We start from the raw sequence: 17,778 nt of genomic DNA, 5'->3' as shown, positions 1-17,778 counted from the left end.
ATTTTATATTTTATGTGTATATAGATTTTAATAATAGTTATTACATTACATATTTGAAATATTTAATGTGATCATAAAACATATAATTCTATCTACAGTTTAGTAGTTCAGTTAGCAAAGGATCTACAAGAAGACTTTGTGCCTTACTTCTACTCTTTCTTTGAGATACTTGTAAATCTTTTGACATCACACACTCAGGATGTTGAGGTTCTGGAACACATTTTTCAAACCCTTGCCTACCTATTTAGAGTCCTGTGGAGATTCCTTATTAAGGATTTTAAGGAAGTGTTCAGGTAATCTCTATTCACACAATTACTACTATACACTATTGCAATGACTCACCATATTCTATTAAGTAATGCTCCACGCTCGTTGCTTGATACTATAAAATATAAAAACAAGTTTATTATGTAATACATGGTGTTAATCAAATATTATAATTACAGCCAGTCAGCATTGACCTGTTCCTACAATGATTTATTAAAAAAAAAACTACTTGTTCACATACTATGTGGACCCTAATAATATGAAAGTTTGACAGCAAAGTTTTTATAAGTGTGGAAATTTAGCTTCTGGCACCCATAAAACTTCCCAGGAAGAAGTGACTTGAACTTCTCTCTCAGGTCATAATTTGCTTGGAGGTATGTTCTCTGCAGCTTACTCAGCTTCCATACTTAATGATGATGTGAGGGTATTGAAAACTGATTCCAAAAACTGGCATCTTAAAATTTGCTTTCAAATTACACAGTCAAGGAATCCAAATAAGCTTTGTATTTTTCAACTATTTCACTAGAAATAATTTCACCTTTCAGCAAAGGAAAATGATAATACCTGTTTTCACTTGCTTGCATGTAGAAATGGGATAGTTTTGTTTGAAAAGATTTAACATGCATTTTTCATTTTTTACTGAATGTTTTGACATATTGCCAATCAGAATATTTTTTTTTTTACTTTTTAGGATAACATGTATAGACAATGTTTCTTTAGCCTATTCATCATATGAATCAGAAGATAATAATTGATATAGATATTTAAAATTATTTATCTTTAATATATAATATATGCATTTTTTATATATCAAACCTGTGGGCACATTCCTGTAGGTGTCCGGACCGCATAAAATGCTGTGGTGGGTAGCATGTTGCCTGCGGGGCATAATTTGCCCACCCCTGTCATAACTTTTTTTTTATCACACTACTAGTAATATACCCAAACTTTATCTGCCCTCACCTCTTTTTTCAAACCATCGCTAGGGCAGCAGAAGAGAGTGGGATAATACCTTGCTGACTACCAAAACCAAAGCCCTAGTCTACAGTACCTGTGTGATGAGCATTTGCTATATGGTACTCAAACACTGTCAACCTACACTTGGCAGGAAAAAAAGCTGAAAATCTTCCACCTACGATGTCTAAGGTGGATTTTTTTAAACAAGGCAATATAAAATAACTAATGAGGAAGTCCCATAGTATGGTGCCAGGACATCCACACTGTTATCAGCAGCAGGCGCCTTGGCTGGTTTGGTTGTGTTTTCAGAATATAATAAGGTTGACTCTGAAAGACATTGTGTAAGATGATTTATAGAAGGCAGGAGAGCTGCTGGTCGCCCACTTTTAATTTATACTGATATATGCAAATGTGACATGAAGCTCTTCAAAATTGACACTGGGTGGATCCACATGGAGAGAAAGCATAAAGGAAGGGTCCTAAATTGCAGATGACATACAACCAGAAGTAGAAAGAAGGGTGAAAGTTTAACAGGGCCTGGTGATAACCTTTGACAGCAGCTGTGTATCAATGACTATCAAGGATTGGCCTCTTTAGTTGTTACGGAAGTTGCAAAAGGAAGAGATTGTCTCCTGAGACATAAAATGCTACAGACTGGGGCTGACATTCCTAATATTCCAAAACCCATTATTTTACTGCACCTAGATACTTGCTGATCTCAAGATGACAAGTGTTCCTTATCTTTCATTCTGACCCCTCACATCCCTCTTATTGACTTGTTGACTTGCTACCTAAATTATCTTTAGTTTAAGATCTGGATCAGTTGATTCTCTCCCTCCATTTTATCCATCTGCCACTTCTATTACAGACAGGTATACAACATAATTTTCTAACAATAACTATAACACTTAAAAAAAAACATAAAAAATCTGTTTGTGACACATTTTTTTTTTATAGGCTGTAATGTTTGAAATCTTTTTTGACATTTTTTCTCCAGTCATTTTTCAAAATTACTTGTATTGAAACAAAAAGATTATATCAAAGTGTTTGCTGCAGAGAGCTGTGCTTATTTGCTTAGAAAGGTAATTAAGATATTTCAATCTTTAGAAAGATAATTTATATATTTCAATCTATCTGTACATTAAATTTTTTATTAATCTATGATGCTATCATTAATTAGGAAAAAAACAATAATAAGACTAAATAATCCGAAGCAGGATGTTTTGGGGCTTAACATTATATGTGTTCATTTTATTTTGCACTTAAAAAGAATGATAAATATCTATGTTTTGTATTGTGTCTGTGTTCATATTTTTTTTTGTTAAGAACAATAGTTACTTTTGTCCATTAGATTTGGAATTTTTGAAAAAAAACATTTTTTAAATCAAAGAAAAAAATTTTAGTCACACAAAAATTGTTTAACTTATGGTATCTTCAGTTTAAAAAAAAGAGAAAACTGAAGAATGTCATCCTTGTGTTATAGGGTGGGTGGAAGCATTCAATATTGTGGTTTTATGTATCTGACCTTTTCATATATTGTATATTTTACATGTTTTTGTTTACATGTTTTTGCATGTTTCTTTTAAATTCAACATTATAACCTAACCGAAACCTCACACTGGGAGTTGAGCAGGGTTTCAAATGACAGTCCTGAGCACTTACCACATGACCAGACAGCCATTCATAATTCACAATATGCATTCATGAAATAATTAAAATGAAAATTTTTTTTTTTCACTGGAGGACTGGGGGATTTTATAAATTCTTGCCTGCCCCAAAACATCATGTGCCCCATATAAAGCTATCACAATATTAATAATTTGTCTATCATGACTTAGGTATGGAAGGGTTTATGATAACAGCTATAGTCCAAGGATTAATTGTTCATAAAAAAAATTACTGATCTGATAATTCTGTTAGAATTGGAAAATGTGAAAGAGATCGGGAGTATGGGAAGATATTTTTTATGATTACATTAGGTCTAAATTTTATGCTGTTTTACATAAAGATAGTTTAAACCAGTGATGGGCAAACTTTTGAGGAGCAGACCAAAAAATGAAATGAAAAAGTTTGGCGCTCCATAATTTGTCCTTATTAAGAAAATACAGAAATTTAGTGTAAGATTTAATAAAATAGAAATGTGATGTATGAGACTATGATTGTTTTAATGATAGTTCTTTTTAGTTTGGTTCAGCTTTGAACATATGTAATGTATTATTAAAAGTAAACTAAATAGTTTATCCTTCAATCTATATCTGACATAGCTTTTTGTAAGCTGCTAACAAGTATATTACATTGCACATAACTTTAAGCATTAGATATTACATTTGGAAAATTTTTGATAATCATCTATAAATGCCTAATTCAGAACATTTAGAAATGATTATTAGATAGCAGTTCAATTATTTGAAGCTGCTAGTCTGGTTTCACTGATTCTCAATCCACACTAAAAGACATACTAAAAATATCTAAATCTTTTCCAATTCACCATCAACTTGGCATCTCAAGCTATCTTTATTGTTAGCAGGTAGTTTTAATTGAAAATCCTAACAAATCTGGAGAAATGTCATATTTAGAGCTTCATCTATCGTAATAATGCATAATTTTAGGGTACAGACCTTTTTGTTGCTTCCTTTAAAGATCACATTCAGACAAACTCCCCAGTAAGATAAGTTTCATCGATGACATTTTATAAGTAATACCAATTGCTCTGGAACATTAACTTCGTCTTTTTTCTTTAGTAGAACTGAAATGGAACTTTTTAGGGTAACTTTGATGTAGGCCTAAATTTCCTTTTTTTATTGAGTCATCCGAAGTTTTTTTTTTTAGATAATTTTACAGTTTTAAAATAATCCCTATTATCTGGACATAAAACTTTGCAAACTTGGATCATGCATTGTTAACAAAATTTCCCTTCAAAAAGTGTTTCATTTTGTTTAATAATATTGTATGCTACAATAACTTGCATGTATTACAGCTTTCTGAAAAAATAAAATTGCTGGCTTAGTGATTATTTTCGGAGACTTAGTTTCCATTGTCATCGATCATGGATGCATAAAGAGTATTATGTTAGCATGTGAAATGTCCTGATACATTATAGTCCTTATAAATGACTAGTTTCATTGCATATAAAAAGTAAAGGTTTGTCTTTAAAATTAAGAAAAAAAGTACTTCGGTATCAACTCATTTCGAGAAATACATTTAAAATTAATGTGTTTTTTATTTAACATCTAATATTTGTAATGTTTAACATCTTTCCAAACCATTAAAAAAAGTGAAGTACTCCTCTCAGACCTTGCGATCTAATAGCAGATGATTTGAAGGTCATCTATTTCTGTATCCAACATTTAACTAGGGAGTCATGTGGTCTGCACAACAACCTACCACCTTTACTTTCCCCAACTAATGTTAGGTGCTCAGAGTTGGGTGGACTCAGGGGCCCTAAAATGTACACCAAAATTTAGTTTAGGGTATTCATGAAACCATGCTAATTAAATAACAACTTTGATTGCATCATACAATTAGCAATATTACTCTAATGGTTCATCATGTATTGAAAACTTTAATTCTTACATTGTGAATTAAATTTTTATTGTTAATTATTATTGCAAAACATATGGTGGGTCGGATTAAACCTTGTGGTCGTCAGGAGTTGGCCTGCCATAGTTTGCCCTTCATATCCATATGATTTCAAATAACTAAGTCTTTCAGTCTTACTACTGCATCTGTTGAAAAAAAAATACAGGGAGACATAGATTACACTGATTTTTGTTCCTTATGAAACTGCTTGTATATAATGACTTTCTTGAGCATTATTGGTTGCCTGAAATAGTGACACCAATGCTGTAGTTTAATGTCTAGTTAATTTTATCAACTAAAATAAGACATATACAGGTAGCAATAAAAAACATTTTTCTAAACTAATCTAAACAGAAAGCTATTGAAAAATATGTGACTTACAAACATTTGTTGTTCCAGGTGAAAAAACTAAATGAACTACTCAACTTTTTATTTTGTTCTTTAAAAGAGAACCCACAGGTATGAATATTGTTGTTAAACTACTTATTATACATGTTGTTATTAGTGGGAAAAAAAAACTTTTTAGATTTTTAAGATCTTTAATAGTTTTACTTATGTAAAACAAGTCCTGTAGACCACTCCTTATTTTACCTTAGACTACGAAAATCGTATTGTTCTCTTGTTATAAATTACTATAATAAATCTGGTTTCCTACTACTCATACTATATTGCTGTTTTATATTAAATTATTAATAATTGTTACAATTCTGATAACTCTGTTTCCTTAGCTTGCTGAAGGCATTGGTTTATTGCTGTTTGAAATGGTCAAAGGTGTCAAGCATAATTTTCATACCATTAGTGAAAAGGTACTTCTTAAGATATTCCTTAGAAGTGGGTAGTTTGAATGAGTTAGATTTTAAATTGTCTTACAATAAAGGTTAGTTTGAAGATTAGAATATTGCAATGAGTTCAGGTTGTGTAGTTTGTAATTAGGGTTTGGCATAAGGCCATTGAAATTGAGCAAATCTTAGGTGTCTGTATCTATTTATTTTTATTTATATTGCTTAACTAGCCTGACATTACCCAAGGTCTGCGGGCCTTAGTTTGTGTTTACTAATCTAGTGGATTGGGTTTAGATGTATGTTAAACTTAGCTAATGATCCTTTCAAGTTTTTCTCTTTCGCTACGAAAATAAAAGTAGTTTTGCGAAAATGTGTTTACCCGAAGCCGATACATTCATATCTATTAAAAACGAATGGAGCGATAGATGAATAGGATATAAAGTTCAATTAAAACAGGTTTACCCTATTTGTTAAATGAAAGGCATTATAAAGTTAGTCAGGATATCTGAATTCGCAGATATATGGAACGAATTTATGTAAAAATGCTTTTGAAACACAAATTGAAGATTAATTTTATTACGTAATGAAATCAATAGACTACCTTTTGTATTTTCATGTCAAAGTAAAAAACTATCTGCGCAAAGTGTAGTTCTTAAAATTAGATCTATACCCTTTCGATCTTTTCTCATGTAAATATGGCCTAGAGCGATAAAGTTATAATGCTTTCATAGAGCTGGTCAACTTTTTTTTTTTTTTTTTTTTTTTTTGAGGGTCTTAAGTTTCTTTTAGGGCTACAATACATACACTACTTTAAGCTTTTTAGAATAAGTGGTAAGAAACAGAAATTTCAATAATTCTATCTATATATATTTAAAATGATTATTGTTTCATTATGTATAATCTGTGGGCACACCTGATTTCTGTTGATGTCCACAGGCCTTATAAAACAGGCAGGCGGCATGTTGCCTGCTGTCGTAATTTGCCCATCCCAGTTATAGATGCATCATTTTTGTTATATTGAAGAATTTTTATTTTTTTTTTGCTTCGATCGAGAAGTGCATAACTAACAGCAGAAAAAAAAAAAAAAAAAGGAAAAGAAAGATTGAAACTGTTACTAGGATCATTGCTATGTTATATCAGGATGCCAATCAATAGTGTTCATCATATGAAGATTGTCTTTAAACTTATTACCACATAGCATTAATGTAAATTCTGTAGAATCAGAAAGCTTGAAAGAAGCTATTGACATTTTTACCATTTAAAAAAATGTATTTTTATACCAGACATTGACTGTAGCTAAGATTAAAGAATTTTTACAATGAGTCAGCCCACTGAGATAAATAAAATATTAAATATTGTAACAGTTGTGACTATTCAGGCTCTCTGCCAGCTACACCACAAGACACTACCAACTTACAGAACTTGACAACCCAGGTCTCCAAAATAAAAGTTAAATGTCCAATAAGTTACAGCCAATATTGTACAATTGGTAACATGTAACACTGCCTGTACAAATTTTCAGCTGTGGATATCTGAACCGTCATGTTAACTCTGTACTGTTGTAGCAAGAACTTCTCTGTACCTTGTTGACTGAATCATAGATCGGGAAGTTGTGACTTCTTCTTCTTCATCGTTCTCATTGTTATGTTGGAGTGTTCATATGACTAGACCAATACATGAGATGAACTGCGCAGTGGTTTCCAAATCAGGGAGCTCTCCATATAGTTTTCTTTCTATTGGGGTGATTTGGGGCCAATGTCTTATATGGGCCTCTTGGTAAAGAGAGCAGTTTTGGAGGACATGGTCGGCATTCTCTGGTGATACTCCACACGGGCAGATTTCACTGGTTCCAATTTTGAGCTTCCGGTACATGTGTTGTGGCATTCTGTTGTGTCCGGTCCTGAGTCGAAAGATTAGATGTTGGTCTTGTCGGGATAGCTTATAGTAAGCTTCATCTTTCTTGTGATTTGGATGAGAGCTCGTCCATTTCTCATTTATTTTGTTTACAATTAATTTCTTCATTTCTTCTGGGTAGAGTGCAGAGTTTATTTGAGAGTTAGTTCTCCCACTCTTGGCGAGTGTGTCAGCCTTCTCATTTCCTTCTAGTTGTATCCTGGTATCCTTTGAATAACAGATTTTTTGCTGTTGTTGTTGAGCTTTGTAAGTGCTGTTCTGAGGTTTTTAATATAAGAGGAATCAGAGTTTTGCAAGCTTTGGAGGGTTGTTTTTGCATCGGTTAGCAAGACAATCTGACTGTGAGGGGAACTTGGATGATTTGCTAGCATGGTAGCAGCTAGTGCTAGTGCTTCCCTTTCTGCTCTGTGACTGTCAGAGAGCTCTCCAGTTGCAATGGATTTTTCTAGTTTTCCTCCATCTGGCCATATGATAAGTATTCCAGCTCCTCCATTTCTGGTGGCTTTATGGGATGAGCCATCCGTGTAAACTCTGATCCACTGATTGCTAGGGTAATTGGTATGTAGAAAACAATTCACTATTTCCTTGAGCTCTGTTGGTCTGTAATCAGATTTTCTTTTTATGTTTTCAATATGGTCCCTTATAGTATTAAGAGGGCTTTCATCTCAGGGTGGAGATTCGTTATAGTGTATCGAGGATTCCAGAGTAATTTTTTCAAGTTGGTGTTTCTTTTTTAGGTTTAGAGATTCCTGTATGAAATTGGTCCTTTTGAGACGTTTTTTTGTGCCAGTTTTGTGGATTTTTGTTCTGAGTGGGTGCCTTTCCAAGGTTTCCAATTTAGTGAATTGGGAAAGGATTTTTATTTCTCTTCTTTCATCCAGAGAGATCAGGGCAGCGGTTTCCTCCATAGCTCTTATGGGTGTAGTTTTGATTGCTCCTGTCATTATCCTTAAACCAATATTTTGAACCTTGTCTATTTTTCTTAAGTTGGTTTGGGCTGCTGAGCCCCATGCTGAGGCACCATATTCTAGTACAGGTCTTACATAACTGGTATAGGTCTTTTTCAGGATGTTGTGATAAGCTCCCCAATCTGTGCCAGCTAATTTTTTCAAGAGGGATAGTCTCTGGATGCCTTTACTCTATGTTTTATCTATTTGGTTTTTCCAGGTTAGTCTCGAGTCATAGGTGACTCCAAGATATGTAGGGCTGTCATTTTTTTCTAAAGCTTCCTTATCTAATGTTAATTTTATTGTTTGTTGTTTTGTTGACAGTGAGAATATGGTATATGTTGTCTTTTTTGTGTAAATGGACATGCCCCAGTCTTTGGACCAATTATTGAGTATATCGAGAGCATCCTGTAATCGAAATTTCGATGTTCCTACATATTCTTCTGTGCTAATTAAGGTAAGGTCATCTGCATATATGCTGCTTTTAACATTTCTTGGTAGGTTTTGATTTAGATCGTTTATGAATATTAGGAACAGTGTTGGGGATAGGACTCCTCCTTGGGGGACGCCATTTTTTATACCCACTGTGTGGCTTCTCCTTGTCCTTGCATGCAAACTAAGGCTTTTCTATTATTTAGATATTCCTTTATCCAGTTGTACATTCTGTGGGATATGTGATGCTGGATTAGCTTGAGCAAGAGACCTTGTTCCCAGACTTTGTCAAATGCTTTTTCTAAGTCAACCCACACAATTGTTGTTGGTTTCTTTTCTTGAAAGCCGTCTTCTATTTCTTGTGTGATGAAGGCGATTTGATATTCTGTTGATCTGCCTTTTCTAAAGCCAGCCTGGGCTTCAGTGAGTAGGTTATTTGACTCAAGGATCCATGTCAGCCTTCTATTTATCACTCTTTCCATCAGTTTGCAAGTACAGCTAGTGAGGCTGATGGGACGGTAGCTATCCAGTTTATTTCTTGGTTTGCCGTGCTTTAGTATAGGGATCATAATGGCTTTTTTCCAGATGTTTGGAATTCTGCCAGATTTCCAGCTAGCATTGAATATTTGTAGCAGTTTTCTTTTGGCTTGAGGACCCAAGTGAAGAAGCATGTCATTAGATATTTTGTCTGGGCCCGGGGCTTGTTTTGGTTTGAGGACTTTTAGGGATTCATCTAGTTCCTTCATTTTAAGATTAGTGGTCATTCCCAAGGAGTAAGCTGGATTGTTTTCTTTAATTTTATCTTGTATTTCTGAGTTTACATCTTTATTTCTACTTTCATTAATTTGTATTTGTCCTACGCTTTGGAAAAACGTAATGAATTCATTTGCTGCTTCTTGGCCTTTCAGGGGTTTGTTGTCCTTTTCTATTACTATAGGAGTTGTTCTGTTTTCTTCCTGGTTGAGACATTTGGCTATACGCCAGAGTTTGTGGCCGTCTCTATCTACGTTTAGTTGTTATGTTTTTTCATGCCAACTTTTCCTCATGGCGGAAAGGTAATTTTTCCTGAAAACTGCGTTAGCTGCTTTTAGATTTATGTTATTTTCTATACAAGGGTTATTTTCTACTGTGTTTCTGGCTTCAATAGTGGCATTGTGGAGCTGTTGAAGGTGATCAGACCAGTTGGGGATATAATCTTTTCTTGCTCCTCTTGGAATTGATTCCTTAGCTGCTAGGAGGATTGCTTTGGAGAAAGCTGAGAATGACTTATTAACCTGATTTGATTTGCAGTTTATTGAAGTTGTGTATAGGTCTGTGAGCTTTGAGAATAGGTGCCAGTTGGCTTTTTTGTAGTTCCATCTGGGGATGGTGGAGTTTTCTGATATTTTGAAGGAGGTATCGATACTGATCAATATGGGTCTGTGGTCACTGGTGGCTAGCTGGTCTGCAACTTCTCTGGTGCACTTTTTGGATAAGTTGTCAGTTGCAAAGGCTAGATCTGGAGTGGTTAATGTTAACCAGGCTCTTGAGAAAAAGGTTGGTTTATCCTCAGGTTTATTAATCAAGATGGTTTATCCTCAGGTTTATTAAGCAAGATAAGTCTGTTCTCTGCTTGCCATTCTTCAATTTCTTCTCCCCTGGCATTTAGGTCTGGGTATCCCCAGCTCTGAGAGTGACTATTCATATCTCCTAAGATTAGACAGTCTTCCTGGTCAGGTATTTGTATGTGGTCAATCTCTATTTCCTTGTCTGGTGGGAAATAGCAGTTAAATAGATTAATATTTCCATCTGGGAGAATTAGCTTAGTTCCCATTATTTCTGATTCTGAGGAGTTGGAGTCTGTGGTAGGGATGTCATTTTTAATGAGGGTTAGGATTCCTCCTTTGGGTCTGATTTCTCTATCTTGTCTGATGCAGGTGTAGCCTCTAATGGAGAAACGAAGATTACTGTTCAAATGAATTTCTTGGATGCAAGCTACATCAATTTCTTTCTCATGCAGAAATATTTTTAGAGCTTCTTTTTTCTTTTGGATGCCCTCTGCGTTCCATTGTAAGATTTTTAGACTTTTGGTCTTGGAGTGTTGGCCAGTAGTATTTACTTTCTTGTCCCTGCGCCTTGCTCCACAGGCAGAGACAGAAGAACCACCAGCTCGCTTGTGTGGGCTCCTTCGAGGCGGAGAGCCCGGCCCCCTACCTGCGCGGCGGGATTCCACAGGCAGGACGCCACATCTATTAGAATGGTTACTGAACTCCAACATAGATGAGGTTGCGTGTCAATGTGTTATGAGCCAGGAGGCCCATTGACTCCGACTTCAGCCTGCTTTTCTTTCTGGGTGTGCTCCCATAGCCTTTGATCATCCAAGATCATCTGCAAGGCAGCAGGTGTTTATTTTCTGAGTTTTCTCTCCTAGATGAACTGCTATCCCTAGCTAACGAGTTTCATCTACCCGGGTTTAGAGTTAGAGCGCCCTATACTCGCTTTTTGCAATCATTTCCCTGGATTTCTGAGATGTTTTTAGTAAATATTCTAACCACTGGAATACTTCATCTCATCCTCCATGACTGCAAACCAGTTTGTCCGCGGCTGTTTATTTGCTATTCACAGCTAACCCTTAAATCTAAGGGTCTTTCCCCTATCTGCCACCTGGGGACGCGCTTGGTAGAAGGTAGTTGTGACTGACTTGATTCTGATACCATCTCTCTTTATATAGGGTCATTAATGGCCTTCTAGAACCGGACGAATTATCACTTGACCCATATAGTCACCTGACTATATCTGATGTGACTGGCCTGAGTATTATTCACAACACAGATCTGAACCATCATGTTGTCACTCATCGCGGCTGCTGACCATCCCCACTCATCACAGTTGACCACTGGTCTAGTACTGGCCTTGGTTAATTTGAGTCAGCTAACTACATTCACATTACTACCCCTACCCACATCACCACAACAGTTATAACAATATCTAAAGTCATATCATATAATCATCATATAATATAAATTCATATCAGCCAACACATAGATTTATTATCAGATATCTAGAAACATATATACTCATACTAGACATATTTTACCCACGGGTCTTAATTTGCGTATCATTGTCGATATAGTCACTGAGAGTGTTTTGGAAACAAATAAAATAATAATGTTATAAGTAAAGTGAATGTAAAAATGGAGCTATCAAAATAGCTAATCGATCTAAATCCATTTTTTTAAATTAAAATATATGTTTGTAGCCCTACATATATTTTATTAAAATATTAAATGAACTTTATTTTGTATGTTCATGTGTTAAAGTATAAAGTAGATCTAAAGATAAATATGGATCTAGAATTAAATATTGGCTGCGATAGATTTCATTCTTCGCTTGGGTGGAGCCTTCGCTCTGCGCCTGCGTGACCTATCTTGTTAGATGTACGCTATTCATGAATGGAACTATTAAAATGTATGTCAACACGGCTTCGCAGCTATAGCAAAAGAATGTATTAAAAATGCTTTAGAAAAACAAATTTGAATGTTAATTTGATTAAAATATGAAAGGAATGGACATAATTAATAGGTTCATTTTTTAGTTAATTATAAAACTATCTTTGCGAAGAGAAGTTCTATCAGTTGAAATAGACCTAGGAAAAGAGAGATGTGTAATATCTCGGTCTTGTCTAAAGTCTAATGAAGGAATCTATGTCAGGATTTCTAAATTTCAGATATAAGGAAAGAATTTATGTAAAAATGCTTTAGAAACAAATTCGAAGCTTCTTTTATTAAATAATGAAATCAATAGACTATATTTTGTATTTTAAAGTGTCAAAGTAAAAAAACTATCTGTGCAAATTGTAGTTTTAAAAACTAGATCTAGATCCTTTCCATCTTCTCTCTTGTAAACATGGTAAACATCTCCTAGATCAATGAAACAGCAACTTTTTTTTTTGAGGGTCTTAAGTTTGTTTTAGGGCTACCATACATACGTTACGGTCCAGTTAGTACCCAAGGAACATTTCTGCCAAGTTTTATCAAGATTGGTCAAACGGTTGTGATTTCTATGCGGGACATACATACATACATACATGCCTACACCTTACTGTCTACTTTATAGTATAGATATATTGTTTTATTTTTATTTTGCAAATCAGATAATTCCATTAATTCTGTCGCAACTTGGACCATGGAATAATATAAATAAAAAACAAAACAAAATTTCAAGAGAACTTATAGAAAAATCTGTGACAATATTCTTCAAAGAATGTGCTGAGCACACAACTAGAGAACACTCCAAAGATGTATGGAAGATATTACTGGTTAGTATCTCTAATCTTTTGTAGTGTTAATAGTATGTTATTGTTGGAAGTGGAAATTTAAAAAAGGTTTTTACTACTTAGTTTTACTTCAGTCAGTTCACTTGATTTATTCATGCATATCTATTTTTAAGAGTGTTAAGCATCACCTTTACTCAGTCATCTTTCTTTCGGTTTAAATTAATTTAGACAGACAATTAAAATACTTTTATGATGAAGGAATTTTATTAAGAACACAAACCAGTGAATATACTAATTTTGAAATATTACAAAGAAGCCAACAACTGACTTTTCATATATATATAAATGAATTAGTAATTATTATCATTTTGTTTTGTTTTATTTCATTTATGAAGTTGCTAACATTGAAATTTAGCTCTATATTGAGAAAACAATGGTAGAGTATTACCCATACTAAAACATTTTAGTAATTGTAAAGAAAGTATTTGTTCATACCACAGTTTCATTCAAACATTACATTCAAAAGTTGAATTGTCTTTAAATTGTGTCTGTTTTTGTGATCCATGTCTTGCATTTTTTTTGTGTTGGTAACATGTTAAAATGCAACCTAAAGGTGTTTCTCTATATTTAAAATCTTTTTAGCTTTCTTATGAATTCTATTTTTCAAATAGCTGTATAAGTTGTGTTTGTTGCCCACTATCGTTCTAACAGCATTTAGGATTTTCATTTTATTAGATTTATCATCAACTTGCTTTTTTTATGAAGTAAAATATTGCCACCAAAAAAACAAAAACAACATGAATAATTTTCTAAACTTAGAAAAGCTATTTTTTTATGTTGATAATGATTAGCTCTTTTGTGAAAGTACATGATATGTGGGTATGTTAACTAATTTGTGGACTTCAAAGAAGTTTTATGTGATCTGTTCAGGAAACAGTGATAGAAGTGCATAATGCCTGCATGGAAACATGTTTGCCAGATGATTTTAAAGTATCTTCCTCCTTGTCAAAGCATTTGTGTAGATTACTGCGTCTAGTTTCTGTCTGGCTAGAGCACAAATGTGGAAGCATTATAAATGACCCTGAATATGTTGCAAAGGTAACTTATTTTGTTTAATTTTTTTTTAGATTCATATATAGTACCCCTGATGTCTTTTACATTTTTTTCTGTCATAAGAAATTTTTACTTCGTAGCAAGAAAAGAAAATGTATGTAGCTTGGCAAATTTACCAGGCTTAAATTTAATTTGAATTATATGCCATTTATTTATAATTAGATCTTGCCATTGATTTTATTCAAATTAATTAATTTAAAAAAAATTATTATGTATATTCATAATATAGAAGCTTGTCAAGTCATAATATTAAGGAAGAAAGCACTATTTCATATGGCACTTAATCTAGTTGTGACCTCCATATTTTGCCACTACCAAAGCTGACAAAGGAATAGTCTGCTAGAGGTCACTTTTAGCCATCTTTGGTGGTATTTTTACAATTTCATGAAGCTTCATAAAACTGCTTGAGTCTGAAATCAAACCCTAACTTTCATAAAGAAGGCAGACATTTAACCACTGAGCTTTTCAAGTACTTATAAAAATGGTTTATTAGTCTATTGTTAGTTCAAAATGTATAAAGAACAACCTAATTTTCAAGATTTGTTTAATATTTTCACTGGTTGCCTGTTGCTGATTTAGTACAATGTCCATAAAAAACAAAATTAATTAATTAAAACTAATTTAATTTTTTTTTTTTTTTACAATACCTCTATTCAAGTCATAACTTCATGGAGGGTAAGCAGGATACTGGTCTAACGATTTTCCTAGAAATTATGAATGCGACTTAGAGCATGGTGACTATTTTATTAGTCACAACCAGATGTGTATTGTATTTTTAATATTTAAAAAGAATTTTTAAAACAAATAGGCCCAGAGCCTCAGTGTATAACACTGAGTCAACACAAATCACACTGCCTCACCATTATGTAATCTAGAAATCCAGTGTTTTGGATTTGGATGTCTTCAGGTGGTGTATTTTTGCTGGAAAATTGTGTTGGTGAGGGAAAACTATGCCTCTGAGCAATAATCTGTCTTTATTGTTGAATCTACAGTCACCAAGTCTGTGAGTTTGTTCACAATATCTACCTTTTTCACGACTTGCGTGTAGTTGCCATAGATTTTTCTTTAACATCAGTATAGACTTCCATTGAAGGCAATCACTTCTTTTTGCTTTATCTTTTTTTTTGCGCGGACATACCAGGAAGTGACTTAAAAGCATTATGTAGGATAGTTTTGTTAAATAGAGCAAGTATTTGTTTTCCACCACCTAAACTATTTGCCAGCTGAATTAATAATATTCTAGTTAACCCTTTGGCTGTATATATAGTTGTTTATATATAGTTGTTACTTCAGTCGTGATCTAGTCAAAAATTTGTAAAGGACTAAATTAAATATAAATGAATTTAATAATATTTACCTATTTCAAATAAGTAACCAATAATTCTTTGAAGAACACAGTCTAGAGTAAATAAATCAAAATAAACAGCCTTAAAACTTACCACTATTGTCAGCAGGTATAAGTTGCTAAATAAATCAGCAATTCCAGACTGATAAAACATACTAAACTTCTGGTTATCCTTTTGCTTATGACATTATGTCTCCTGGTTTTACTTTTTTACAGCATTATTTAGGAGTTGCACACTTGGAGCTAATCAGGGTATCCATTTTGACATGAGCTAGCTGATTTTAATTTTCTACTGTAAATATATATACACTTTTTCTATTCCACAGACCATTAGTATAATTTTGCAATCAAGTTATAGCAAAGTATTAGGCAAAGATGTTCTGGCTACAGTAGTCAACTTATTACTATCCTGTAAAGAGAGGCTATCTGTGGAGGCTATTTCTAGAATAGTTTCCCTTGTCTTTAAAACTCCATTTTTTTTTGGTGATGTACAACAGTGTATTAGGTCTCTTCTTGATGTACCCTTTTTTGAAAAGGTTAGTTATTCTTTCACTTTTTATTAGAAATATGATAAATAAATTATCAATTTAATGCATTAGATAAAATAAACCACATTTCCATTTCCAAGAAAAGCGAAGACTGGTTTGAAGCTAGTCTACCAGAAATGGAAACTGCCACTACAAACGAGAGCAGCCATGCTAATCTACAAGAAGGATCCCACCCCAAGCAACTTAAAAAGGCTCAGAGCTGCATGTAACAATGCCCAAAGAGTAGCTAACAGTGTGCTAACAAATACTGGCAGGAGCTATGCGAAGATATTCAATCTTGTGCTGACTGTAGTAACATAAGAGGACTATACGAGGGCATGAGAAAAGCTTTTGGACCTCACACCAGCAAGTGTGCGCCGCTCAAGTCAAAAGAGGGCTCAATCATCAGTGATCGTGCGCTGCTAATGGAGCGATGGGTAGAACACTATGCAGATTGAAAACGCCATCTCATAAAATGCTGTTTCCAACTTCCCATCACATCCAGTTTTGACGGAATTAGACGAAACGCCCTCAGTAAAGGAGCTGAGCATAGCCATTGACATGCTTGCACATGGGAAAGCACCCGGAGGAGATGGCATTCCTGCTGAAGTCATTCAGGCTGGAAAACATGCCCTAATCAAACCACTCCATGAACTGCTAAGCTTGTGCTGGGAACAAGGAATGGTCCCCCAGGAATTGAAAGACTCCAACATAGTTACAATTTATAAAAATAAAGGCGACCGCTCTGATTGTAACAATTATAGAGGCATCTCACTGCTTAGCATAATTGGAAAGGCTTTTGCTAGAGTATTACTAAAGCGATTACAGATCCTGGCAGAACGTGTTTATCGAGAGTTGCAGTGTGGCTTTAGGGCAGGTAGGTCTACAACAGATATGATTTTCTCTCTGCAGCAGCTACAGGAGAAGAGCAGAGAACAAAAGCAGCCCCTCTTCATAGCATTTATTGATTTGACCAAGGCCTTTGACCTTGTTAGCAGAAGCGGTCTGTTTGCTGTACTAGAGAGAATCGGCTGCCCAAATAAGTTAAGAAAACTAGTGTCAGCTTTTCACAAAAATATGCAGGGCACTGTTCAGTTTGAAAGTTCTTCCTCCAGGTCATTCTCCATTAAGATCGGTGTAAATAAGGATGTGTACTGGCTCCAACACTATTTGGCATCTTCTTCTCAGTCGTACTAACCAGTGCTTTTAAATCCATGGAACATGGAATATAGCAGATCCGATGGAAGGCTCTTTAACCTGGCATGTCTTAAAGCCAAAACAAAAAGATGTCGTATCTTGATAAGGGAGCTGCTGTTTGCCGATGACGCACACTCATATCTCACTCACAAGGAGGTCTACAGAAGCTAGTGAACTCCTTATCAGCTGCTTGTCAAGAGTTTAGCCTTACTATAAGCCTCTTCAAGACTGAAATCCTGGCACAAAACGTAGCAGAAATACCTGTAATACATATTGGGAACCACACCCTTTCAGTGGTGCAGGTATTTACCTACTTGGGTTCAACAATTGTCATTAACCTAGATTTAAACATCGAGCTGACAAAAAGAATAGGAAAAGCTACCACAGCATTGGCAAAACTCTCCAAGCGCGTCTGGGAAAATGGTAAATCCTAGTCTACAACGCCTGTGTTGTGAGCACTCTC

The 17,778-nt window shown here is 34.4% G+C and overlaps 1 protein-coding gene across 1 annotated transcript in view; it reads left to right on the top strand.

Moving 5' to 3' along the window:
• LOC106067654 (small subunit processome component 20 homolog) overlaps positions 1-17,778 on the top strand; it is a 144,990-nt gene that overhangs the window by 23,568 nt on the left and 103,644 nt on the right. Inside the window, exons 7-13 of the mRNA XM_056031514.1 lie at positions 99-293; positions 2,222-2,306; positions 5,203-5,262; positions 5,532-5,609; positions 13,011-13,175; positions 14,064-14,231; positions 15,918-16,127. Of these exons, the coding sequence (XP_055887489.1) occupies positions 99-293; positions 2,222-2,306; positions 5,203-5,262; positions 5,532-5,609; positions 13,011-13,175; positions 14,064-14,231; positions 15,918-16,127 (961 nt within the window). The remainder of the gene's footprint in view (positions 1-98; positions 294-2,221; positions 2,307-5,202; positions 5,263-5,531; positions 5,610-13,010; positions 13,176-14,063; positions 14,232-15,917; positions 16,128-17,778) is intronic.

This window comes from Biomphalaria glabrata, chromosome 6 (genome assembly GCF_947242115.1).
Source record: "Biomphalaria glabrata chromosome 6, xgBioGlab47.1, whole genome shotgun sequence".
NCBI classification, from domain to species: Eukaryota; Metazoa; Mollusca; class Gastropoda; family Planorbidae; genus Biomphalaria; species Biomphalaria glabrata.
Note: the sequence above shows the minus strand (reverse complement) of the source record. Positions and strands in the feature narration are given on the sequence as shown.